At 47.6% G+C, this 26,218-nt stretch overlaps 4 protein-coding genes and 1 non-coding gene across 5 annotated transcripts; 3 read left to right on the top strand and 2 right to left on the bottom strand.

The window, feature by feature from the left end:
- The first annotated feature begins 250 nt into the window (after positions 1-250).
- LOC124676646 (probable protein S-acyltransferase 22) lies at positions 251-5,365 on the top strand. Its single transcript, XM_047212687.1, has 9 exons — positions 251-292; positions 384-497; positions 2,148-2,528; positions 2,612-2,680; positions 2,783-2,854; positions 3,044-3,172; positions 3,275-3,355; positions 3,903-4,088; positions 4,447-5,365. The coding sequence occupies exons 1-9, from the start codon at positions 251-253 to the stop codon at positions 5,254-5,256; spliced, it is 1,884 nt and encodes a 627-aa protein (XP_047068643.1). The 3' UTR covers positions 5,257-5,365.
- Positions 5,366-14,331: 8,966 nt separating this feature from the next.
- On the bottom strand, positions 14,332-15,415 carry LOC124670001. Its single transcript, XM_047206523.1, has one exon. It carries the CDS (start codon positions 15,413-15,415, stop codon positions 14,426-14,428), a length of 990 nt encoding a protein of 329 aa, XP_047062479.1. The 3' UTR covers positions 14,332-14,425.
- Positions 15,416-21,438: 6,023 nt separating this feature from the next.
- Positions 21,439-21,512, top strand: TRNAN-GUU. Its single transcript has one exon. It is a non-coding gene; the product is annotated as a tRNA-Asn (tRNA).
- A 961-nt stretch (positions 21,513-22,473) lies between these two features.
- LOC124676674 (pathogenesis-related protein PRB1-2-like) lies at positions 22,474-22,971 on the top strand. The gene has a single exon (XM_047212720.1). The coding sequence runs from the start codon at positions 22,474-22,476 to the stop codon at positions 22,969-22,971; it is 498 nt and encodes a 165-aa protein (XP_047068676.1).
- A 1,210-nt stretch (positions 22,972-24,181) lies between these two features.
- LOC124672754 (adenylate isopentenyltransferase 3, chloroplastic-like) lies at positions 24,182-25,210 on the bottom strand. Its single transcript, XM_047208929.1, has one exon. The coding sequence runs from the start codon at positions 25,208-25,210 to the stop codon at positions 24,182-24,184; it is 1,029 nt and encodes a 342-aa protein (XP_047064885.1).
- Positions 25,211-26,218: the final 1,008 nt, after the last annotated feature.

Raw genomic sequence — 26,218 nt, 5'->3', positions numbered from 1 at the left:
CGCCGCATTTATTGCCCCCTTCTCCCCTCTGGTCTCCCTCCCAAACCCCTCCTGCCCCCGTCCCCTTCCCCCACAGATCAAATCCATGAGCCGGCCGGCCGCGCCAGTTCTTGATTCCTGGAGAGGCCGGTCCTTCTCCCCTCTCGCGCTGATCAGCGGCGCCCTTTGACGCAATAAGGAGGGTTTCCGTCCGCCTGCGTTTCTTCCGTCTTCTTCACCCGCAGTGCCGGTTGTCCGGGTAGCGGTGGCGATGAGGCGCCATGGGTGGCAGCTCCCGTACCACCCTCTCCAGGTCCGTTCTCGCCTCTTCCTCCTGCTGAAATTTTGTGTCTTTGCTTCGTCTGTCCCGCGGCGAAGGACTGATGGACGCTTGCTTGCTGCAGGTGGTCGCCGTGTCCGTGTTCTTGGCGCTGGCGTTCGCGTTCTACGTCTTCTTCGCGCCCTTCGTCGGGAGGAAGGTGTTCCAGGATGCCGCCGTGGGGCTCTACACGCCTCTGGTAATTAGCTTCTTGCCTGCCCCCTCTCCTTGCTGTCACGGTGAATCAGTGAGATTCTGACAGAGTGAGTGAGTGAGTGCCCTGTGGTTTGGCACGTTTTGGATCCCAATCTTGGTGCTGCATGATGGGCCCCCATTAAGTGGTGGTTGCTGGAACTTGGGGAAGTGCCAAATTAAGTAGGTCTCAGATTGAAATGATCTGTTTAGCACTCTGCATATGCGGTTGGGTTTCTATGATTTTTTGTTTGCTTGTCTGTTGGAGTGTGATAGTGATAGAAACTAGTACTGAAACTTTGTTTGAGGGTAGTCCTCTGGCCAATTCTGGCAATGTCATGTGACACTCACACATGCCTAACTCCGCAAGTCATTGTGTAGTTTGTTCAGCAGCTTTGCTCCCACATTCATAGTTGGTGACCTATGCTTGTTCTCAAGGTTAAGAACAGTATATGCAGGTTGTTTTCTGTATGTGTGGCAGTGTGGATAATTCATATGATTAAGGGCAAGCAGAGACTATACAGTGTAAACTCTTGGTGTTTCTTTTATTTTAAAATTTTGTTTAAGGTCCTAAAAACCTGTGTAATTCCGTACTGCTTTTAATCAATGAATATAGCAGTTCTCCTGCTGTATTAAAAAAAAACTTAGTGCTTCTTCAGGCAATCCATTTCAAAAGTAGTGCCTTTTTTTTGCAGGGAATAACAGTGCCTTTGGGTAATATATAGATCTTACAGTGATGTGACATAAGTTGTATGTAGTACACTAACATACATTAATTGTTTCTTACGGTCCTATCCTTCTGATACCATGGTATCGTTTTTGGTGCTTTCTTGTTATAATCGTGCCAACTTGAGAAAGGAGTTTCCTTGAATTGGGCAAATGTTATTTCTTGCAAATAGATTATCCCTGCATTAGTCTTGACTTCTTTGTAGTTCATAGACTGATAGCGACATGATAGTCCTACCTAACATCTCTGGAAACTTTCTTTACTTGTAAGAAAACTGTTGTATTTATGCTGTAATGAGCAGCAATGTTCTTGAGGAGGGTGCCCATTTGGTCTTATGACATGTACTACAAAGTCTTATGGCATGGAAGCACACTTTTCGTCTCTTCATGATTAACCCTTGTTTAGTTTTTTCTTCTGAACGAACAGTAAACATGTTTTGCTAGTGATCAGGCAGTCATGGCTTGCTTACATTTTTGGATGGAGTCAGATTTTTTCTTCAAAAATCTCTAGCAGACCCCGTATCCCCGCCCCGTAAAACAGATATATGCTTGAGTTCACAAAACTGGAATTTGTTGTGATGGTGGAAGGCACCAGAGCATGATTTCATTGTAGATATAAGTTTCTTTGGCACACTTAATCCTAACTGCCCCTTAAAAAAAACTTAATCCTAACTGCACCTTTCTCCCTTTTTTGCCTGACTGCAACTTGCCTTATTATTTTCCCAACAGCACTTTTTTTTACCACAGGTAAATACATATCTAAAATAAAGTAATTTACTCTGAATATATGGTGACCATTCTATTTTATCAAGCTGTGCCCTTTACTATATTTTGTAAAACCCCATTATGATTTTACTTACAGCTGCTATGGTTGAAAGTTGCTGTTTAACTTTATACATTTATGATAAAAGTCTGTAATCTGTTTTTTTAGGTTTTGTGTGTATTCTTTCTGTACATCTGGTGTGCTGCGGCAGACCCAGCAGACCCAGGGGTCTTCAAATCAAAGAAATACCTAAGATTGTATGCAAGCTGCAAGCATAGGCATCTGAAGGAGTCCAGGCAAGGTGTTTCAGATGTTGTGTTACAACTAGATGAAACTGGAGAAAAGAAAGAACGTGAGGTTGCTGAGGCTAGTGAAAAATTAATGACTCAACAGAAGAGCTCATCTTGCTGGGGTGCAACTTTCTCTGCGCTTCTCCTTATATTCTACCCTCTCTCTTTTGTTTTCTCCTGCTGCCAATCACGTGAGTGGTCCTCTGAGCAGCAAGACAGTGAGGAAGGGATGTTTTTCTGCAGCCTGTGTGAAGTTGAGGTATGTTTTTTTTTTCCATATGTTGGTTTGATGTGTGATTTCTTATGCAAGTAAGTATTTAACGGGCTGCTATTTTTTGTTAGGTGTTGAAGTACAGTAAGCATTGTCGAGTTTGTGACAAATGTGTTGATGGGTTTGATCATCACTGCAGAGTAACATACTCCTTAATAAATTTCTGTCTTCTTTATATGAGTATGAATAATTCTCTTCTAGCCTATACACAGTGACTCACTTGATTTCCTCAATCTCAACAGTGGCTCAACAATTGTATTGGAAAAAGAAACTATAGGAGGTTTTTTCTTCTAATGACAACCGCCCTTTTCTTGGTAAACTCATGTTCTCAAGTTCTGATATTAGTGTAGTTGTGTTAGCATGTATCCAACATCAACTGCATTCTAGAAACAGTCTTATGCATTTGAATTTGGTCATCATTATGCAGAGAGCATTTTATTCCTGGTCCTTTTCATCCTAGTTGACCATTGACAGGTCTTCATGATTTGTGCACTTTGGGCCAGCTTATCTTACAATCGGCAACTGGAGTATTGGTGCTAGTTCTCTGCTTTGTAGAGCGAAAGGAATTTTCTACGCAAATTGTGTCAAAGCTAGGAAGCAGCTTCTCTATAGTGCCTTTCATCATTGTGGTGGTATGTTCAGTCGTCCTAGATCCTTCTAATAGTGGCTACTTCAAGTATTTTATTCAATCTTTCTTGAAATATTACTAAAATTGTTGATCTTCGTACATGCAGGCATCCTGTACCATCCTAGCTATGGTTGCTTTACTGCCAATTGCTCAACTTCTCTTTTTCCACATCATTCTCATCCAGAAGGCAAGTCCTGGCACCATTCCATTTTAAGTAACCGTTGTTATACAAGCAATTCCGTATTATCCCTGTGCTATTGGCGACTTAGCTTATCTGAAATTCTCAGAGTACCGCATTGATATATTTTGTTTTTAAATGTAGCTTGTGACACTTTGCCTGGCATGCAGTGTTAAAATTGATAGCATACATTTACACACTGAGCAAACAATTGTTATATCACTGGTACATTTTTTCCCTCATAATTTCCCTGATAAACTGCAAAGGGTGCAGTGAAACACTAAAAACGAAATGCACTAGTTGTTATTCTGAATTAGAAAATGTATAGATACATCAATGATGATTTCCATTGTTGCCTTTCAAGGTGTCCATTTTTTCCCTTATAATATCCCTGATAAACTGCAAAGGGCACAGTGAAAAACTAAAGAACAAAATGCACTACTTGTTTTCAAACTGAATTGGAAAATATAGAGATATCATGGATGATTTCCGTTGTTACCTTTCAAGGTGGTCTCAAATTGAAGAACCTAAGCACAAATTTGTGAACTTCATGCAGGGAATCAGTACATATGACTACATCATTGCCCTTAGAGAGCAAGAACAAGAAGAGATCAGTGGGCAGCAGAGTCCGCAGATGTCTCATGTAAGCTCCTATACTGGCGGGCTCAGCAGTACTAGTTCCTTTGGTGCACTGCGTCGTGGTTCATGGTGCACTCCTCCAAGACTGTTTCTTGAGGATCAGGTGAGAAACTTATATCGTCAAACTTAATGAACAATAATGAGACAGATAAATTAGCGTTAGAACTGGCGTTGTTGCTGGCAAAGTGAAGGTGGTTGCTTGTACTCATGTGAACTGAAGTTATCAAATTAAGCTGTTTGATTCTTATTTAAATAGTCAATGCGGTTCTCGATATGCCTTGGACCTCTTGAACTTTCCTGGATCATTATAATATTGCATTTGTAACTAAGAACATATGCACTTGTGTGCCAACATGAGTTTTGCTCACATGGCTGCACAAGATAGGCGTGTCAACTTTTTTGCATTCAGTGTTTCCCCGTCAGTTCACAAATAATTTAAAGTTACTCAAACTTCTTCGCAGTTTGATGTTATTCCATCGGAGGCTGGCTCTTCGCATAATTCTGCTACCAAGAGAAAAGAAGATGAAGTAAGGAGGAAGAAAACCTCAGGGGCTGTGAAAATTAGTCCATGGGCATTGGCTCGTCTTAATGCAGAAGAAGTTTCTCGAGTTGCTGCTGAGGCTCGGAAGAAGTCCAAAGTTTTAGTGCCTATCAGAAAAGATGATTATTCGCTCGGGCATGAAACAGATAGTAGCTATGGAGGCATGGGCAGTAGGATTGATCTAGGGCCTGATGATACGAGGAGAACAAACAGGAGAGGAAGGCCCCATGGTGATCTCTCTCTTAAACCTGTTGCAAAAATATCAACAGATGTTATTGATAGTAATGGCAGTGATATGGGCCCTGAAGCATTATCCAGTTTAGCACCACTGCAACTTGAGGCGCGGAGTGCTTTTCATCCAAGTAGAGCTGCTTCTTCTGCTAACGTTGATGGGTCATCTCCAGATAGCAGTTTGGACTCGCCTGATCTGCACCTGTACCGATTCTCAGCTGTCTCCTCATCTGCAACTGAAGACTTGCAGTTGGCAGCTCCCACTGCCCCAGGGAGCACTCCATATCAAGGGATCCTGCTGTCTAGATCAACCAGCGATGGCTACGAAGCATCAGGCGGTGAAGACAGTGACCGTATTCCGTCGAGGATAGTGCATCGCTCCTCAAACTGGGCAAGTATCATACTCAGCACTGATCAGAATACGTCCTCATCTGGCATCCTTGTGCCGAAGAACAGATCCTTGACTCCAGATCAAGTCCATGCGCAGCACAGAAATTGAGGATGTAAATGACCCTTATGAGAGATTCCAGTGTCCTACCTCGTTTGTCATCACCTTCTGTTCCATAGTTAAAGATCTTGTCTCACTGATGTGTCAGCTGTTATTTTCAGAGTTGGTTCATTTCCTTGGTTTAAGTGCTTAAGTGCTTGTAGTTTTGCTGTTAGATGACAAATGTACACTTGATTAGTGCCTCATTTCCTTGGTTGCCAACTGTGCCCGAGGTTTTAAAGGTTAACTATTCATGAGGTGGACTTGTTAGTCATACCGTGTGACGAACAAAGGCATGATATGCAACTAGTTGTCTAAAGAAATGCTATGGCATGTGCAAATCCATTCATCTGAATCACGTTTGGCAACCCATTGATAAGTATCTGACGAAGTCCTTACTTTGTTTAAGCCTTCAAGTCTACAGCCAAGTCAAACATGTCCCAAATACTAGATCTGAGACTATTTTGTTTAAACCTTGAAGTACACAGCCAAGTCAAACATGTCCCAAATACTAGATCTGAGACTAAATAATGGCACACGATGATGTGATAGCCAGTCAACTACCTTAAGCTAGTAAAAATTTTGCTACCTAGAAAGGTTTCAGTCATCCATTATAAAAATGTAAGTATATATGTTACAGGGTAAGAGCTATTTCTTTAGTTTAGTGCATTAGCACTTTCCGAAAATAAATCTTGGCACTTAAAAATAAGTATAAATGCACAATATTTCAAATTGTTCTGAATTTTTGGTGGGGACATGAACATAACAGAAGATGTATGCACCGGATGTCCAAGACCAAATTCACATGGAGGGATGGGTTTCCAGGATTTTCGGCGTGTTCAATCAGCTCGTCAAGCCTAGAGACTAAGGGCATTCTCCAGCGGCGCGATGCAGCGCCGTGACCGGAAATGCGTCTAGGGCCTGTTTCAGCGGGGCGACGCAAAGTGATCGGGCCGTCCGCGGAGACGCAAACCTGGCCCAAATATGCGCCAGGTTTGCGTCTCCGCGGACGCTCGGCGGTCGCGCCGAGTGTCCGCCGAAAAAGACGTAGGACCCGGCCATTCCCCGCGCCAAATTGGAAACTAGACCGGCGCGAGCAGTCCAGAAGCGATGGACGTCCTCGCCGCCGCAGCTACCGCCATGGATGCGGAGCAAACCCTCGCACCCGCCGCCGCCCCACACTCCCCCGTAGGACCGCCATGATTCAGACATCCAGGAAATTATCTACGGCGGCGGCTTCGTTCGGGATGATCGGGCCGGGACAGGCGCGCATGATGACTGGCCACCAACGCAAGATGCGGAGGACATCGAGACCGCACGGCTGTTCGCCACCCAGCAGACGCAGCCAACACCCGTGTGCGTGGACGACTTCGACGACGCGCCAACACAGCCTATCCCACGGACATTGCCACCAAGAAGAAGGGGGAGAGCCGCAGGACACAAGGCTTCGTCGACGCCGAGGACAAGTGTTTGTGTGAAGCGTGGCTGGCAACGACCCAAGATTGTATCAATGGCGCCCAGCAAGAGGGCAAGGTCTTGCAGCAGTACAACGAGACCAGGATGCGGCTGTAATTTCGTGCAAAGTCGATGCTATTTCATCTTTTTTGAATTCTGGCCTGCGCCCAAAATGCGTCGCGCCGCTGGAGCCAACCCCAGACGCAAACGGACACACGACCATTTCCCCGTCCGCCAGGCGACGCAAACGGACGCCCGCAGACAATTTGGGCATCCGAAATGCGTCGCGCCGCTGGAGATGCCCTAAGGGCGCGTTGGCGTGTTCAATCAGCTCGTCAAGCCTCGAGACTAAGGGCGCGTTTGGTTGCCTGGTCGAAATCCTGCATGACTGGCGCTGTGAGATGGGCATCCTGCGCGTCGCGAACGGGCCACGGGTCACTTTTGGCCCATCGTTTGGTAGCCTGTGCTGCACCGGTCTGAACAGAAGTGCACACTGTTTGGATGCCTGGAGACAGCGTTCCATCTCTGTTTCGCCACATCACATGTGTTTGTTTGCCATTTTGCACACCCTGACAACAGCTTATCCTCACCACATTCAAATATTGTGACCTTACCATCATATAACGGCACACAAACAGCTCAAACATGATCATAAGCAGAGCAAACACTTATACACAACGAACAGAGTACTTAACAGTTCCTAATCTAGCGTCAGAGTGGTAAGACGCTTGCCTAAACCTGGGAGCAGACTACCCAGGTCCAAAAGCAGTGTTCAACAGTCTCCTAGAGGCCAGCACAACAGTGAGATATGCACAAAAGAAGTGTTCAACAGCCTCCTAGAGGCCATCACAACTACAAAATCAGACATAAACAGAGGCAGCGATGGAGAAGAACAACACCTTAACGGCGAGGATCAGCAAAAGGGCCCTCGCGGTGCCTCTTGCAGCCGAAGACGATGGAGCGGGATGTCTCCTTCCTGAAGATGTCGACCTTGAAGCCGTCGTCCTGAGGGGTGAAGCCGAGCGTGTCATCGACGTTCAGCACAATCCTGGTGGCGAACTCGCTCTAGGACTTGATGAACCCGACGCGCTAGCCTGTCCACTGCAGCTGCACCTTCCACTCGCAATGCTGGCCCAAGTACAAGCAGACTTTCACCGGGGGGCCATTGTTCTTGAGCTTGTACTTGGTGATCAGGGGCTGCTCCATATACGGCGGGACGGCGAGGCCGCGAAGTTCGTGGCTCTCCACCTGCACTAAGAACGCCGACAGACGCTGCCTGGCAGCGTACCCCAGGTCAGTAGGACGACTGGCGTGAAGCCTCGGTTGTGATCTGCTGGTGGGCTTCCATGAACGCTACGTTGGGATCACGCAGCTGCACACGGACGACAAAGTCGATAGCGTCCAGTATGGGCCCTTCCGAGAATAGTTCCAGAAAGGGCCAGTTCTGCAGAAGTACAATGAAGCAATGTCAAGCTCAAGGAAGCAATGGCATGGACAAGCAGAAGCATGGACTTGCACAAACACAAGCAAGCAATGCCAAGCTCAAGCAAGCAATGGCATGGACAAGCAGCAGCATGGACTTGCGCACAAGCACAAGCAGAAGCTAGCAATGACATTGCCAAGCACACGCACAACCAAGCAATGCCAATGCCAAGCACAAGCACTGTCAAGCCAAGCTCAAGCATCATCATGGACTTGACATTGTCAAGTCCATGATGGTGCTTGAGCTTGGCATGGCAAGCATAAGCACTGTCAACAACATGCATGCACATTGCCGTGAATCCTATCTACATTCACATCTACAATGTCATCTAGTCGATGTAAACAAGCGGCAAGGAGTTGATTGAAGGTACTTACGATTGGGTGGAGCGACATCGGCCCACTCTGAGGAGGAACAGGACGCGCGCAGGCGCCGGTCCTCGAGGAGGTCGCACTCCAAATCCGGGTGGAGGAGGAGGTGGAGCCGGAGCGTAGGTCCTCAGCGACGGCGGCGGTGCAGTAGTCGGGAAGCGGGGCGCCGATGGTGCTATCGTCTGCCGCCGAGCACGAGGTCGGCTGAACCCCGGCGGCGGCGCGACGGGAGGCGCGCCATAGGGGGCAGGCGGACGCGGCATGCCCCATGGCATCGCCGCGTGCATCGGGGTCGACGCGAACCCCGGCGGGGGCTCCATCTCTCTACTGGAGCCCAGTGCACTGGCCGCCATTGTGGCCGCCCTCGCCGTCGAAATCCCTAGTGGGGACGGGGCAAAAAACCCCGTCCCCCACGGATCCGTCAGTCAAATCCCAGCGGCTTGAAGAGCCAGGACGGCGACGCTCCGGGTTGCGACGCCGGCCGGCCTCGTGCTCGCGAACGGCGATGGTCGATTCAACACCGGCACACGGCCGACATCGATCTGCGCCGCCGAGTCGCGGCCTCCGGCCTCGTACTCGCGAACGAGGCGCATGAGCGCCTCGTTGGACATGGTGGCCGTCGGCCGAACGACTGGATCCGTCGGCGCTGGATAGGAAGGCGGAGGAGGCGAGGAGGCCATGGCGGCGGTTGATGGGACATGGCGGTGTTGTATGTGCCAGGAGTGAATGAGGGGAGAGAAGGAAGGAACCGGTGAGGGGAAGTGGGGAGCGAGGACCAAGACAACGCGCTGTCTCCCGCGCTTCTCCACACGTGGAACCGTTGCACGCGGGCGTGCAAATTGGCACGACAACGGGACATGCCCGCTGGAAACTGCCGATTCGGGCGTTCCTCCAGGGCCTGTCCCAGGGGTGATTTAAGAACCGGTTGGGCCACAACACAGATCTCTTACAGGCAACAAAACAGACCAATTTTTGCTGGCCCGATGCGAGCCAAAGAATTCACAGCCTACCAAACCGCCCTAAGAGCAAGTTCAATAGTAGAGCCAACTGATGGCTATAAGCCAAGTGTCATGTCATCTATAGTCATCTTAGAGCCAACATGTACAATAGTGAGCTATAAAATTGTAATACTTTATTAGTGCATGACCCACCATTCACTCTCACATAGTGCCTAGGAGCACGTGCTAGAGCTGGCTCTTGCATAAGAGCCCACTCTTCTTTTCTCTTTTCCTCTCTCTTCCAACTAGGCAACAATATATTATTTTAATCCTTATAGCCAGCTGATTAGAACTTATTGTACTTTCTCTAATAGAAAATCCGGACAACTTATGTGCCCGGCTACTAGAGGCCAGATATTATCCAAATGGTAACTAGCTGGACACATCATTTAGAGCAATTCCAATAGTATAGGCGGTTGTTGGCTATAAGCAAGATGCCATGTCATCTATAGTTAACATATAGCCAACAAGTACAATAGTTGGCTATAAGAATGTACTACTTTTTCAATGGTTGGTCCACCTTTCATTCACACACGACACACCTTGTCTAGGAGCACGTGATAGAGCTAGCTCTTGCATAAGAGCCCACTTACATTCTCTCTCTTCTTCTCTCTCTTCCAACTAGACATAAATATATTATTTTAATTCTTGTAGCCAGCTAATTAGACCTTATTGCACTTGCTCTTATTCGCAACCCGTCGGCTTCCTGGCAGGGAGTTTATGCATGGCCTGATCTTCTTAAACGGGGTGCCACCTGGAGGATCGGCACGGGTTCTCAGGTTCGCATTTGTCGAGACAACTGGCTGCAGAGAAGTGAAGTTTCAGGTAAAATGAAGGAGACACGTTTGCATTGGGTTTCTGAATTAATTAAGCCTGATACTCGTTCATGGGATGAAGCTACAGTACGAAAATATTTTTACCCACATGATGCCGAGGACATATTAGCAATCAAGCTCACGCAAAGGCCTTCTGATGATTTAAGACAATGGGATCTTTACCGTGAGGTCAGCGTCTAGCTTCTCGACATTCAAGCTCTGCTCCCTGGGGAATGGTTCCTGAACATGATCACAATGCTTCTAAAGAAACTACACTGAAACTCTTTTACCTGTTCTGGCGCTTCAGTGTCATTCCTACATAAGTACCTTGCAAAGTCACATGATACAAAAGGCAAGACTCTGATGTTAACACGTGGAAAGACTAAGAGATATAGCTCAAGAGGCATATATGTGGACTCCGAGGTGATAACATCAATTTTAGGATAAATTGTGAAAACTAGAACTCGAACTCGAGACCCTAGGTTCTGATACCATGTCAAGCTTCATGCACTAGCTAACGCAACCAAAAATCCGAATTAATGGAAAAGACTAAGCAATCCATTTATACATTTTAACATTTCCAAGCCAGAGATATGGGGGGCTGCCGGATGAGGTGTCCGAATGGCAGCCACCACCGGCAGGCTACCTCATGCCCAACGTCGATGCAGGCTGGGACAGGCTACCTTGATGCCCAGCGTCGATGCACGTTGGGATGCCTTGAGTAAGCGAGCAGGGAGCCAGGGATTGGTGTTGTGGTGCGTGATGAAAAAGGTGCAGTGATACGAACGGTTTTGGACTTCTTACCTTACAGTAATAGTGCAGAGGAAGCAGAAGCTAGAGCATGTACGGCAGCTCATCGACATTCAACAGCTGCTTGGCATTGTGGAGACTGACTGCCAGCGTGTTATACATGCAGCAACATCTGGTGTGTTGGGCCCGATATGTACCGAGATCAAAGACCTACTTTGTACCCACCCTCTGCTAGAAGTTTGGAAGATCAACAAGAGTAGCAACAAGGTAACCCATGTCGCAGCTAGGGAAACTGAGTCGAGTGGAGTGTTAAGTGAGTCAGCACCGCGCTGATCGCAAATGATTGTAAACCCTTTATTTTATAATCAATAAAGCTGACGTTTCCCCTAAAAAAAGATGTGGTGTAGTTGTCGGTGCCAATTATTTCAAATCTTAGTTTTGCTTTACTCGCTTCTCCAGTAAACACTTGGTTCAATGAATACTACAAGTTCCAACTTGGGGACAATGCACAGCAATACTAAATGGAAGTCAATGTGCTGTGTTCATGATCTAAAGTAGGAAAAAAAATGTACATCTGTCATATAAAAAAGATTTCCAAGCCCTTCCCCAAGGAAGGTATCATTGAGTAAAGAAGATAAAAGATAGAAGATGCTTCATATGCAAGATTCTAAGCTTCAGAGTTGAGAAAGTATTGTACCAGAAGATCCAGAAATGAAAAGAAAACCCAGGAATCCATGAAGGCTTCTTCTTTGATCCATATATCAATAAATTCAGAACTACAGTCTCTGCTGAAAAAAAAGGAATCATCTACAGGCCCTGTAAATAATCTCCACTTATTTTCTCGAAGAGTCGGAATAACCAAAATGTAGACATATCAGACTTGTACACTAAAAACATAAGAGAGACAACCATGGAACTCAACTGAGCACAATATTTAGCAAGGTTAGCAGTACTTAATTATGTCATTGCCAAAAAGGAATCATTCAGAATACAAGGTCCAGAGTAATCAGTATCTCAGTAGTAAAATTTTAAAGGTGTTCAGATAAAAAAAAGGTGTTAGCATGATTGCATATGTTTCATTCTGTATAACCAAAAAGGTGTTAAGATTAAAAAATCTATCGCAATTTAGCTGATATCTAGTTACATCATTCCAAAAGAATGCTACACACATTGCCAGATCTCAGATCTCTGTCGATACTGACCAAGAAATACCAAATTTAAGATTTCCCCCGTCTTCTCTTTTACATCCGTGCCATTGCATAAGCTTAGAACACCCCAAATGACTGCAAAGACTTCATTTGCCATGACCATCAACCAATCAACCATATAGTCATGGCACCACAACCCCCACTACCCAATCTTCATAAAACAGGAAAGTGCCCAACCTCAATTATTTCCCATGAGATTATAAACAAATACACCTTGGAAAAATAATCCTATCTTCATCACCTGACTTCATCTGACTTGCCATCCACCATCATCTCAAGCTCCGCAACCGATCCGCCTTCCTCATCCAGAATTTCCAAGCTCGATGACCGGTAAATGAAGTAGAACACCACGCTCATCATTGATTCGATCAGCATCACAAAAGAGTACCTTGGGATAAGCAGTGGCCCTTTCCAGAGCCGTGACGTGCCATTTACGTAGCTCAGCATCTTAACCCTGTGCTCAAACAGCCCCTCGACGAAGGCCAGACCAATGGTGGATAGAAGAAAGATGAACTAGCTGTCTAGCTATTAAGAAATGAATAGCCTGTCCAAATCCATCCATCTAGATCACATTTGGCAAACCCATTATTAAGCATCTGATGAAGTCCTAAATAGTTTGATTAAGCATCCAAGTACATAGCCAAGTCAAACACGTCCCAATTACTAGATCTGAGACTATATAACACATACTATTATATAAGACGGCACATGATGATGTGATGGCCAGTCAACTGAACCAGTTTTTGCTTTGGCCAGTGAAAATTCTGCTACCAAGAAAGGTTTGAGTCATCCATTATCAAAACTTAAGTATCTATGTTACAGGGTAAGAGATATTTATTCAGTTTAGTTAAATAGCGCATTAATTATTCCATATTTTTTGTTCTTGGCACGTAAAAATAAGTATAAATGCAAGGTATAGTTCAAATATTTTATAGTAATTTTGTAGCAAACTGGGTAATGTGGTTACCCACAAAAAGGAAAAAAGGAAAAAAAAATAGATGTAGGGTAACTGTCGGTGTCAATTATCAACTGATAGCTTACACACACAAGCTGAATCTTGCAGTCTTGCTTCATTCGCGTCTCCAGTAAACGCTTGACAAATTGTATACTCGTATGGTTCAGCGAATACTGCAAGTTCCATCTTGGGGACAATACATGACCAGTACTAAATGAACCCCTGTTCAGGTAAAACCACTTGGCGGGGAAAATATATGACCAGTACTAAATGTAAGTCAACGTAATGTGTTTATGATCTGACGTAGGAAGAAATGTACATCTGTTGTAGAAAAATAGTTGAAGTCCCACCCCCATGAGTAAAGAAGATGGAAGACAGATGATGCTTCATATGCAAGATCCTGAGCTTCAGAGTTGAGAAAGTACTCACCAGAAGATCCAGCAATTCAAAGAAAACTCATGAAACAATGAAGGTTCCTTTGCTCCATTACGAGTAAATTGTGTGCTGAAAAGAAAGGAATCATCTACACATCCTGTAAATTATCTTCAGTTACATTCTTGTTAGAACGGGAATAACTGAAATGTAGACATATCAGACTTCTGAACTAAAAGAATTAAGAGAAAACAAGCATGAATCTGCTTAGCAGTACTTATTAAAAAAGCGTTATTCAGAATATAAGCTTGGAAGTCACTGAAAAGTAAATTTGCATTACGCGACACTTGAAGAATCAAGTTTGAGAGTAATCAGTATCTCAGTAGTACAATATTTTTCATTCTGTATAACCAAAAAGGTGTTAAGACGAAGAAAAAAAACTCTATCGCGATTGAATCGATATACTAGTTACATGATTTCAAAAGAATGCTACACACATTGCCAGATCTCAGATCGCTGTCGATACTGACCAAGAAAAACCAAACCTAAGATTTCTCCTGTCTTCTCTTTTGCATCGGCGCCATTGCATGAGCTTAGAAGACCCCAAATGACTGCAAAAGACTTCATTCGCTATGACCATCAACCATATAGGCATATAGTCATGGCACCACAACCCCCACCATTGAATCTTGAGAAAACAGGACAATGCCCAGCAGCCTCAATTATTTCCCCTGAGAATATGAACAAATACACCTTTGACAAATAGTCCTACCTTGATCACCTGACTTCATGTGACTTGCCATCCACCATCATCTCAAGTTCCGCAACGGAGCCGCCTTCCTCATCCAGAATTTCCAAGCTCGATGACCGGCAAGTGAAGTAGAACACGGCGCTCATCATGGAATCGATGAGCATCACAAAGGAGTACATGAGAATAAGCAATGGCCCCTCCCAGAGCCGAGACGTGCCATCTCCGTAGCTGAGCGTCTTAACCCTGTGCTCAAACAGGCCCTCGACGAAGGCCAGGCCAATGGTGGACAGAAGAAAGATGAGCAGCCCAACATGGGTTTGCCCGCGCATGAGCTGCACGGACCGGCGCAGCGCATTGGCTCCTGCCACGTCCTCGAGAACGGCGATGACTCCGGCGAGGTTGGAGATTATGATGGCGTGCGCGTACACCACGGAGAACGCCAGGACCGTGAGGAGCCCGGCGCTGACGACGACGTCGGGCGGGTAGAGCAGGGATTTGAGCGTGGAGCAGACGGTGACGAGGAGCGCGAGGGAGGCGGCGAGGCAGGCGACGACGGCGGCGCAGGAGAGGCCGTAGGTGGCGGCGAGGCGCGGCCAGGCGCGGCGCGCGAGGAGCGAGAGGTCGGCGGCCGGGAGGGGCTTCCCCGCGTAGACGGCGGCGACGGCGTACGCGACGGCGGCGCGCGCGGCGAGGAGCAGCGTGAGGAGCGCCGGGAAGGAGACGACGGCGGCGACGAGCGTGGCGGCGAGGTGGTGCGCGAGCTGCCGGAGGAAGTGCGTGGCGGGCAGGCCCGACTCCGCGGCGGCGGCGAGGAGGCGGCGCGCGAGGGGGAGGACGAGCGTGCCCTCGAGCGCGGCGGCGGAGAGGAGGAGGAAGCCCGAGGCCGGGCAGAGCAGCAGGAAGAGCACGGAGGTGAAGGCGTGCGGGTCCGCGCGCAGCACGCGCACCGTCTCCCGCAGCACCTCCAGCGCGTTCATCTGCGGCAGCCGCACCGCCCCGTTCCGCGGCTGCGCCATCGCCGGCGCCGCTCCTTGCCTGGGCTCGAACGACGCCGCCGCCGGGTCAGATCCGAGGCAAGATCAGATTCTTGGAACAGCACCAGTCCCGCAATGCGCGGCTCCCCTGCTGGAGACGACGCCGGCGCGGAATGGGTCTGAAGTGGCGGCACGGGGCGGGATCTTGGGGGACGGGAATGGCGTGGGAGGTGGAGGGAGAAGCTTCTTCTTTGGAGTAGAGATCGAGGTTGTTGAAGAAGGAGGAGATGACGCGAGCGAGGTGAGGGTGACTACCGACAGTTCACTGGTGGCTATGACATGCGGGGCCCATCCAGGGGAGTTTCCATCTGATAGTATGTCACGTGGGGCCGGCCAACACCGAACTCCAGTGAAGCTTCCTGCCACGCCCGTTTACTGTTTCTTTGGATTCTGTGTCTTGCAAATTGTTCTGAAATGGCAGCAGATGTATAAAGGGGAATTTTATTTTTTGCCCCTATTTACTTTGCCACTTTATCTTTTGCTCTCTTTTACTTTGAGCTTTATTTTTTGCCCCTTATTTCTCTGCCACTTTACGATTTGCCCTTTTGCATCAATCTGAATTTGTTTCTTTTCTTTTGAGGATACAGAACAAATTTGGAGGACGATTGTACCCCTGGCTGAATCTAACCCAAAACAAAGCCATGTCTCGCTATTCCCCTTACGGCCCTTACCTGAAGAACACTACTAGTTCGCAGAGCGTTGCCGCCGGCTCCGTCGCTTGCAGCTGCACCTTCCGCCCATCATTGCACCTTCGCCACTCGCAGCACATGATTTCCAGGAGATGGACGATGAAGCCAGGGCGCTGTCATATACGAGGTGCGCGACGGGGGCTGACAGCAGCGCCGCTGATGTAAGCGGCTGCCTCGTGAAGTACGGACGCGCAGGGCCTGCCGACGCGGTGTTCATCTGCAGAATTTTTTTGGGGAGGGCTCGGTTCTTCTGTTGGCGGAGATGGGGCTCCTGGCGACGCGACGACGAGGAGAACGCCAGATTTGGATGCGGATGGGCGTGATCGTGTGGGACTCTTGCAGGGAGGTCGGGGAGGAGGAGGGAGGCGGCGGAAACGGAAGGAGGACAAGGTAGGTGGGGAAGATGAGGATGACCGCCGGTCCGCGGCCTCCTAGTCGGGGGCGACACGACGAGCTGCTCGCTGAGATCGGGAAGAAACAACGAGCAGGGCATGTCTGTCTTTGTGCAATAGGCCCAAGTCAACCGGGGCAAATCATAAAGTGCCAAAGAAATAAGGGGCAAAAAATAAAGCCCAAAGTAAAAGAGGGCAAAAGATAGAGTGACAAAATAAATAGGGGCAAAAAATAAAATTCCCCATGTATAAACATGTTCAGGTTCTGCTGACATACCTGTACATCAAATATGCGCCAAACTAGGGAGATCATTTTCTGAAAAAAAAAACGAAAATGACACTTGAAAGTTTACAAAAATTGGAAAAAAATCATGTCAAAAATTTTTTGGAAAAAATCCTACATGTAGATAACGATTAAATATATTTGGAAATAACTTTGTACACACAAGTATGGTGAGGAAGCAATCATTGCCGTTCATAGCACCAGGTTGCTTCGAGATCCGGAGAAAAGAATAATTCACTTGTGCAACCGTCTTGCATTTCCTTGCGTCAGTGGCAGCACCATGCAAACGCTTCATAGAAATTATGAGGGTATCTCCAACTGGGCGACGCAAATCGGTCGCATAAATTGTCCGCGTGCGTCCGTTTGCGTCGCGCGGCGGACGCGAAAAAGATCGTTTTTGTCCGCGCGTCCGTTTGCACCTGGGGTGCCTCCAGCGGCCCGACACATTTCCGCGTCGGCATGAATTATAATATTTGAAAACAACAAAATAAAGAGTTTCAACAAAGTCATAGTTATTACATCCAAATTTTAAAAAGTCTACATGAAAATAAGATGATATTCCTCTAGGCATGGTATTCATGGCCAGCCAATGCCCACTGATACTCAATCAGATCCATCTGCAGCTGTTTGCACACGGTCTCGTCAGTGACTTCTACATTCATATGCAGATAGTCCTCCTAAGATAAAGCCCGAGGGAGTGGCGCAACCAGCTCACCTTGGAATTCCCAGTGGTTCTCATTGCGGCCATCAGGACGTTCGTTCTCAATGATCATGTTGTGCATGATCACGCAGCATGTCATCACCTCATGCATGGTCTTCAGCGATCATGTTCTTGCCGGGTGACGGACAATTGCCCACCGAGCTTGGAGCACACCAAATTCGCGCTCCACATCTTTCCTGCAAGCCTCTTGCATCTTGGCAAACCTCCTCGTCTTCCTGGAGTTTAGATTACGGACAGTCTTCACCAGTGTGGTCCAGTCAAGGTAGATGCCATCAGCAAGATAATATAGTTTGTCATATTCATTTCCATTGACCTCGTAGCTCACCCGGGGAGATTTGCCTTGCATGAGCCTGTTGAAAATCGGTGATCGGTGCAACACATTGATGTCATTGTTGGAACCAGCCATGCCAAAGAATGAATGCCAAATCCATAAATTTTGAGATATGACAGCTTCAAGAATGATAGTCCATCCCTCCACATGCCCGATGTACTGACACTGCCATCCAATTGGACAGTTCTTCCACTCCCAGTGCATGCAATCTATGATGCCAATCATTTCTGGGAACCCTCTAGACTCGTCGATAGACAACAGCCGCCTTGTATCCTCAACAGTTGGCTCCCTACAATAATGATGTCCGAACGGCAATCACGGCTCGACAAAACCTGTACATGGCCTCAAGGCAGGTGCTCTCACCCATTCGAAGATACTCATTGAATATATCAGCATCCATTCCATATGATAGCATGATAATAGCCGCAGAGCATTTTTGGTAGGAGGTGAAGCCTAGCGCATCTGTTGTATCGGGTCTGCATTGGAAGTAGGGGTCGTAGTGTCTGACGTCCCGTAGAATGACCATGAACAGCTCCCTTGACATCATGTACTGGCGCCGGAACATTTTTTCTTTGTACACCAGATCGGTGAGGTGGAAGTAGTCCGTGTGGAGCCGGAGCTGCCCTTCCACTTTGTTGCGCGGCATGTTTTTTGAGCGGCCCTTGACAGAGCCCAGGTGCACCGGCCCCTGGTTTGAATTGAACTCGTGGATCATGGAGGCCGCAATAGTTGCCAATATCTTCGTGGACTGATCGGACTCCTCATCGGAAGAGGAGTCAACGACCTCCGCGCGGAACTTGTCCATCATCTGCCACATGTCCATCTGCGTGGGTACAAACAGTGGATCAATGTCCACGCATAATAACGTCAAAAACAGTAGAAAGACACCTACCGGCGCAATTGACTGAACAGGTCATGGGCGGCGCGGCCGGGCGGCGCAACCGGCAACGTTTGACTCCAAAACAGGCGTCAGGTACGCGCCAGAGCCAACCCCGACTACGATCCTGCTCTCCCACGCGGCGAGAACCGAGCCGACGACGAGTACTGCGCCGCTCCGGCGGGATGGCTGCGGGTGGGGTTGGGGTGGTGGCGTCGCACTAGGGCAGCAAAGAAGGGGAAAAAGAAGCAAATCGAAGCGCTCAATTTCGCTATCCATGACTTGCGGGGCCGGGTAAGAAAAGGAGGAAGCTCACCGCGGAGCATCCGTGGAGACGCAAACCTGACCCGGACCAGGTTTGCGTCGCCGCGGACGGCTCGGTCACTTTGTGTCGCCCCGCTGGAGTAGGGTTTAGACGCATTTTCGGTCACGGCGCACGCAAACGGTCGCTCTGCGTATGTTTGCGTCGCTCCGTTGGAGATTCCCGAAGGATTTAAATCTGTCCATGTCTTTAAGTCGAATTAGAGGCGTTACGTGATAAACTAAATATAGATGTTCCATGGAGATTGGCGTTTGGCTTTTCTAACGATCAATTGGTTAACATGTCTCCTAAATTAAAAATTTCATGGACCCTGTACAGAAAATAAAGGACTGATGGCTCCAAACACATAAGTGGCATTGTTTCAAGTTTATTGGAAACCGGGTGACTCGCAGTTCTAGGCTGGCTTAATAGCGATGAAGAAGTTCTTTCTCCAATATGACTCTTCCTCTATTATGGTTCTTGGAGGATAAATGGCTAGCCAATGCCACACTCCAAGAATAATACCTAGCTCTGTATAATATTGTACGTCACAAAAATGGTACAATCGCTAAGGTGTAGAAAACTTTTTCACCAAATATGACGTTCACAAAATATCTCGTGGGTCCTTCGCTAGCATCGTGGAATGCATTGGTATATTGCCTCACTTTGGTCCAATTGGCCTAGGGGCCAATGAGTTTCCCTAGAACCTTTCACGAGAATGGGAAATTCTCTATGAATTCTATGTACAAAGCACTAGTCCAGCCATATGTGCAGGTTGATAATAATAAAAATATATGGAAGATGGAGATTCCACTAAAATCTAAGGTTTTCACGTTGTATCTTCATCGAGGTGTAATCCTCACTAAAGACAACCTCGCAATTCGTAATGGGTAGGAAAGTAAAAAAATATGTCTTCTGTGACCATGACGAAGCTATCAAACACCTATTATTCGAGTGCAAATCTGCAAGATTTATATGGTTATTCATTCAAATAGGTTCTATCTTATTCCTAGCATGCAACGTTGCAAATATATTTAGCAATAGGTTAAATGTGGCGCATCATAGGTTTAAATTACTTATAAGGGTGAGAGTGATTATCATTATTTGGTCGCTTTATCTATGTAGAAATGACATGATTTTCAATGACAAAAAATCTTCTCCCATGCAAGTTATCTACCGTGCACATCTACGCTCTGTCCATGATCGTCTCTACAACATGTGGAGCATCACGACCTGTTTACATAGATGACTACACGGTTACGGGACATGTAGATGGATACTTTTTGCCAACATAGATGGGCAACATAATCTCTGGATAGACCCTCCAGCATTTACAATTTCTTAGATTTGATATGTATTCCACCCTTTGAGTTTGTAATTTTAATTTGATTCGACTGTGTGCATCCTAGATATGAAGAGACCGGATTAATGCTTAAATCTTTTAAATAATAAAACACATACTTTATCAAAATACACTTTTTTGCGGGTAAAAGGAGATGATATTAGAACGGCACAATTACAGAAAGATGCAATAGAAAATACTAATTACACCCAGGTCCTCCTACAACTCGACAACACCGACGAGAAGGACGAGCCGATGGCGCGCCGTCACCGCCACTCCACTTGACGCCTTGGTTTGGAAGCGGCCCCTCCGCAACTGGGAATTCACCAGGCAATGGTCCCAAAGGACCTACGCCCTTGCCCACCACCGTTGCCGCTCTGTTCTGCAACACATCTTCTTCAACAGCTTCAACAACATTCAGATCGGCTACCCGCGAACTTCGAAGAGGGATTAGTGCGCCGAGAAGCTCAACAGAGCCCCGAGCACGAGGAAGACGGTCGATCTGCAGTAGAGCTCCTCAGACCTCCACCAACAAAGAGGAAGACCACCATCGCAAAAACCACTCTGGCCACGCCGCCACTCCCAACGCCGCTGGCTAGCTCCCTACACGAACCTATGCTATATACACACCGCAGATCGGGGTTTCCCCATCCTCCGGCTGCCGAAGTAGCTGCTGAGGGTGAGGAAACCGCCGATCTGGCGGCAGCGAGGTGGAACGCACATGATCACACAAGTCGCCTCCCTCGCTAGGACGGGGAGAGGATAAGACCAAGGTCTGAAAAAGTGAAAACAAATAGATAACTAAACGGAACCTCTATTTTGAATAACATGATTTGCACGACCTTCCATGTCTTGAAAATGGATCAATCGGAAACTCAGTGTTAACCTTTTTAACTAGGTTGATGTCCAGCAGCAAGATTTCTTTCATCATTATAATTAAAAAGATCGAGGTCCCTACTCCATTCGGGCAAATGGTACCGTCATCTGTTTCCCCGATGTAGTGGAATCGAATAGATGTGGAAGTCTAAGTTTATAATTTAAAACTTAATCGCGTAAAAACGTCACGATAGCTGGAATAGCTCAGTTGGCTAGAGCGTGTGGCTGTTAACCACAAGGTCGGAGGTTCAAGCCCTCCTTCTAGCGAATTTCTTGGTTTTCCGAATTTTATTTGCTGCTGCTTTTTAAAATTAATTTCCTACACTCTTTGTGTTCGAATTTACATGTCGCTTTTAATTATTTATCTGAGGTTCAAGCCCTCCTTCTAGCGAATTTGGTTTTCCGAATTTTATTTGCTGCTGCTTTTTAAAATTAATTTCCTACACTCTTTGTGTTCGAATTTACATGTCGCTTTTAATTATTTATCTCTGCTGCTGGTTCGATTGGTTTCAATTTATTATCCTATTGAACATGTGCTCATATTAGGAATTGAATAATTACATTAGTTTTATGCCCTAATTTTGTGTTTTGTGCAAGTATATCCTTGAAACTAAAATTTACATCTTAATCACATCCCATTTTTATCTAGTTTTCCATCTTCTAAAATTATCATGTCAAACTATATTTCCCTAAATTAAGGTGACCTTTTAACTGAATGGTAATCAATGTGCATATTTGTGTATCCATTTTTCATTTACACCCATATAATATCTTTGTAACCGTATATGATTTCTGCATCAAATAAAATGTTCTTAGTTCAGTAGTCAAGTAGAACGTAAGAAAAAAATATTTGAATTTACACTATAATGACTTGACTACTGAACTAAAAAAATATTTCTGCACCACGCTTTTATACCCACTTTTTTATTTCGAGTCAATATGAATGTATTTATTACTAGTATATATAAAACATAAATTTATGGGCGTAAAAACATAGAAATATGTCACTTAGAGTTTCTATTCCGTTACATATATATAATTGTGTTTCTAGATAAAGCCTTTAATTTCAGTGCTTATCAAATACTCCATTTTTATCAATATTTCGGAGTATATATTTTCATGATATCCTGCCATTTAAAGTTATGTAAACTAAAGAAAATTCGGGTTACCCACTAGGAAGTTCCTCTACAAGTACCCTGCAAAAGCTGGAAGAAAACAGAAGAAAATCATGGAGGCATCTAATCTTGCGCTTTTGGTCGTCCTGGCGATGACAGCCGCCATGCTTGAACCCTCGAATGCCCAGAATTCGCCGCAAGACTACGTCACCGCGCACAACGCCGCGCGCGCCGCCGTAGGCGTGGGACTGAGGCCCGTGTCCTGGGACGCGGCCGTCGCGTCCTACGCAGAGAGCTACGCCAGGCAGCGCTCCGGCGACTGCGAGCTGGCGCACTCAGACTCACAGTACGGGGAGAACCTCTTCTGGGGCTCCGGCGAGGACTGGACGGCGGCGCAGGCGGTGGAGAAATGGGCCGACGAGAGGCCCGACTACAGCTACGCTTCCAACAGCTGCGTCGACGGCAGGATGTGCGGGCACTACACGCAGATAGTGTGGCGCAACTCCACGGGCATCGGCTGCGCGCGCGTGCTCTGCGACCACGACGCCGGCATCTTCATCACCTGCAACTACAGCCCGCCCGGCAACTACATCGGGGAGAGGCCTTATTGATTAATTTGGCTGTCCGCCAACAGATTTAGATCGGCGTTTTTTGTGTGTTTCTGGTGCTCTGCAAATTGGTTAAAAGACATAAAAATGTGTTTTAAACTTTTTTAGAGCTAATCGTCCAGAATACCTTATTAACAAAAAAAACATGATTACAAAGATGACACATTCATAAGTAGGACAGGCGTAGAATCCTAAGCAAACCCTTATGCAACTGAATCCGTCACTCAGGTTGACATCCCATGAAGGGAAGAGAGAATGAAGGTAGGTAGAGCAGTATCTAGTCGTCCACACAAACTTGTAGAGGGAAATTCCTGGAAAAAGTGTAAAAGTGGCTGCAGAAGCAACTCGCTAGGTACAACGGGACCTGGGGAAGAAGCTGAATTAGTGGGGGGGTGCGCCGCTATCTGTGCTGACGGCAGACTAGAATCACTAGTGGGAGCCCATGGCTGAGCCCATGTATGCCCGCGGGTGGGAACAACCTGCACATAAGACGACCAACAATTCGACGACCAAACCAACACCACACATAGCCAAAGCACAAGCCCGACGACGATAGAGACCCTTGACACTGGCAACCACGTCGTCGAGATGGGGTTGAAGCCAGGGTATCATTACTGGATGTAGTGCCACCACCGTCATATAAATGGCACCACCGTCATATGAAGGGACCCGTCGATCGCCAGTTGGCCGGGATGGAGGAGGGGGCTAGGGTTTCATGGAGGAGAAGCGGCCGCTCCGGTATAGTTTTCGAGTGGAGTATTTTTTAAGAGTTTTAAAGTTTAGTAAAAAATGAACTTATTTTGATGCAAGCGATTTGTTTTTTTAGTGGAAGCGATTTGTTTGTTGAATGCTAGGTGGCTTGGAGTTTTTTTTGTTGTTGCAAAACTGGCTTGGAGTTCTTCATGGACCTATTTTAAACGGCTTTCTGTTTAGCTAGACAGGTTTGGAGTAGTGAACTTGTCATCCTGTATCGGGCCATGTTCCAGGTAGGACGGGCCGGTCCATCATGATGCACAGATCCAAATATGACCAGAACTGCCCGCTTTATTCAGAAATCATTACAAAAGAATTCGTGCAAATTAACAAATGAAACAGTTAATGCAGTGCATCCCTATTCCCTAAGCTAGCGTGGGAGTATATATCCGTATATACGTACTTAGCTATAGTTTATGTGACTATGTGAGCCTTGATCATGTAAGTACAACTCAAAGTCTCAGACTGCCGCGGCCGCTTTCCTCCCATGGAACCCACGAGACGGCGCCGCCTCTACCAGCTGCAGGCCGCACGACTCGGCCACCGCGCCGGCACCGGCAACGATGACTGTCTCCTTTGCCGCCATGCCGTCCCTGCCTCCATCGAGCAGCATTCCTCCCAGAAACATTTTGACGACCCATGTGGCGGGGGCGACGACGTCCGCCTCCCACGCAGCGCGCTCCGCCTCGACGTCGTCCACCTCGCCGACCTTGAGCGCAAGGACTCTGGTGACGTCGAGGCGGCGGAGGCTCCAGCCGGGGAGGCCACGGAAACGGTGGATCTTCCGAAGCTGGCGGCGCACCAGCCCGCACGTGTTCTCCTTGATCTCGTCGACGGCAGCCGCGAGGACACTTGCTTGCAGCGCGTCGTCCCTGTCGAGCGCCCCCGCAGCCTGCAGCCGAAAGTAGCCATCCATTTCCGGCACGCCGATGGCTCTCCGGATCCCGCGAGAGTAGTCCGCGTCAGGACTGTAAAACTCCCGCACCTCGGCGACGAGCCCCTGCTCCACCATGCAGTCGACGCGATCGCGGACGTACTGGTCCAGCACCGTCAGGTCGGCGTCCACCCAGAGGAAGCAGAGGTCGTACCGCGCGCGGAATGCCCGGTCGCCGCCGCCGTCCAGCAGCGCCTCGAGGTACCTGTTGGAGCCTCCGGCCAGGACCGGCACGCGGCTCCTCGCGACGACAGACTCGACGGCGCGCGTGACGTCGCGGCAGAAGTCGGAGACGGAGTAGTCGGCGTCCGGGTGCACCCCGCCGATGAGGTGGTGTGGCACGCCGGCCTGCTCGCGGGCGGTGGCCTTGTTGGTAACGACGTCGAGGCCGTCGTGCACCTGGACCTTGTCGGTGTTCACGACCTCGCCGCCGAACCGCAGCGCGAGGTCGACCGCCAGCTTGGACTTGCCGGTGGCCGTGGCGCCCATGACCACCACCACCATGCCTTTCTTCTTCCCCTTGCCGCCGTTTGTCATCTTGCTAATGCCCGCCATGTATGCACAAACTAACTTTCCTGATCGAGACTGAGTGACTGACGCCTTCTCTTGCTTACTGCACGAATGACGAATGTCTAAATGAAGATGCAGCAAACCGTGTGAGATGTTTCGATGGAAGTTGGAAGCGATGCATGGAGCAACATAAGTAGAGGCCTATTTATACAAGAAGATCGATCGCGCGTAGTTGTCCCTCTATTTTCTGTTTGAATAGTCCTTTTAGATTTGCGCGCGCGCGCGCGGTGTTTAGATAGCGATAACCACCGTTGACAGGTTTCTTTACTGGAAAAAAAAAGCGCTGACACCTTTGCCCGTCAGAACACAGCTAGCTGAAGTAGATTGAAAAATATTCGCAAGTGCGGATGCATGCGCCTGGAGTGTCAACTATATATCTGACTGACATCGTCGCTGCGTGTCAACCGAGTTCACGAGTTGGTGAGTCTGAATTCTGGCTTCTCAGGAGGAAACCAACAGAAATGCTGTCACCGGGAGAAGGGACGCAGAAGACACCCCGGTGCCGGTGCTGCGCTTTCGGCGTCGAAAAGGATGCAGCGCACTCTGAATATGTTCACCGAAAAGTATATATGCATATTTTTCAACCAAAAAAACTCTCTACTGCATGCGTCTAGATGGTAAAACTCTGCCTAAAACAAGTCGCATGGATCGACCTCCTTGCACCGCTAACCACCTACTTGACCATCTGACGAATAAGTCTTAACACACACATACATCTCTAACCAAGTTTTGACTGTTTCTTGGACTCAGTCCAAGGTTAAAAGAGAGCTTAGATTCAGTGAAAAAGAGATACAATTGTTTCTTGAACTGGCCCTCCCGCGACCCTCTCCCCCTAGTGACCTAGGGTGGGCCGCCACCACCCCTCTCACCAGTGGTGGAGCTAGAAAGAAAACGATGGGCGGGCCAGGATAAAAGATGGCAAATTTTTTTTTGTTCGCGTCTAAGAGCATCTCTAATGGGGTTCGCTCATCAGTCCGAATTGATCTGTGTGGA

Source organism: Lolium rigidum, chromosome 7, assembly GCF_022539505.1.
Source record: "Lolium rigidum isolate FL_2022 chromosome 7, APGP_CSIRO_Lrig_0.1, whole genome shotgun sequence".
Classification (NCBI taxonomy): Eukaryota; Viridiplantae; Streptophyta; class Magnoliopsida; order Poales; family Poaceae; genus Lolium; species Lolium rigidum.
Note: the sequence above shows the minus strand (reverse complement) of the source record. Positions and strands in the feature narration are given on the sequence as shown.

Excerpts from the sequence above, each read along its gene's own strand:
- LOC124676674 (XM_047212720.1), top strand. The coding sequence starts at position 22,474 with ATGGAGGCATCTAATCTTGCGCTTTTGGTCGTCCTGGCGATGACAGCC.
- LOC124672754 (XM_047208929.1), bottom strand. The coding sequence starts at position 25,210 with ATGGCGGGCATTAGCAAGATGACAAACGGCGGCAAGGGGAAGAAGAAA.
- LOC124676646 (XM_047212687.1), top strand. The coding sequence starts at position 251 with ATGAGGCGCCATGGGTGGCAGCTCCCGTACCACCCTCTCCAG. Across the intron at positions 2,681-2,782 it reads GGTTTGATCATCACTGCAGA|TGGCTCAACAATTGTATTGG; the intron begins GTAACATACTCC and ends CAATCTCAACAG. Across the intron at positions 3,173-3,274 it reads TGCCTTTCATCATTGTGGTG|GCATCCTGTACCATCCTAGC; the intron begins GTATGTTCAGTC and ends TCGTACATGCAG.
- LOC124670001 (XM_047206523.1), bottom strand. The coding sequence starts at position 15,415 with ATGGCGCAGCCGCGGAACGGGGCGGTGCGGCTGCCGCAGATGAACGCG.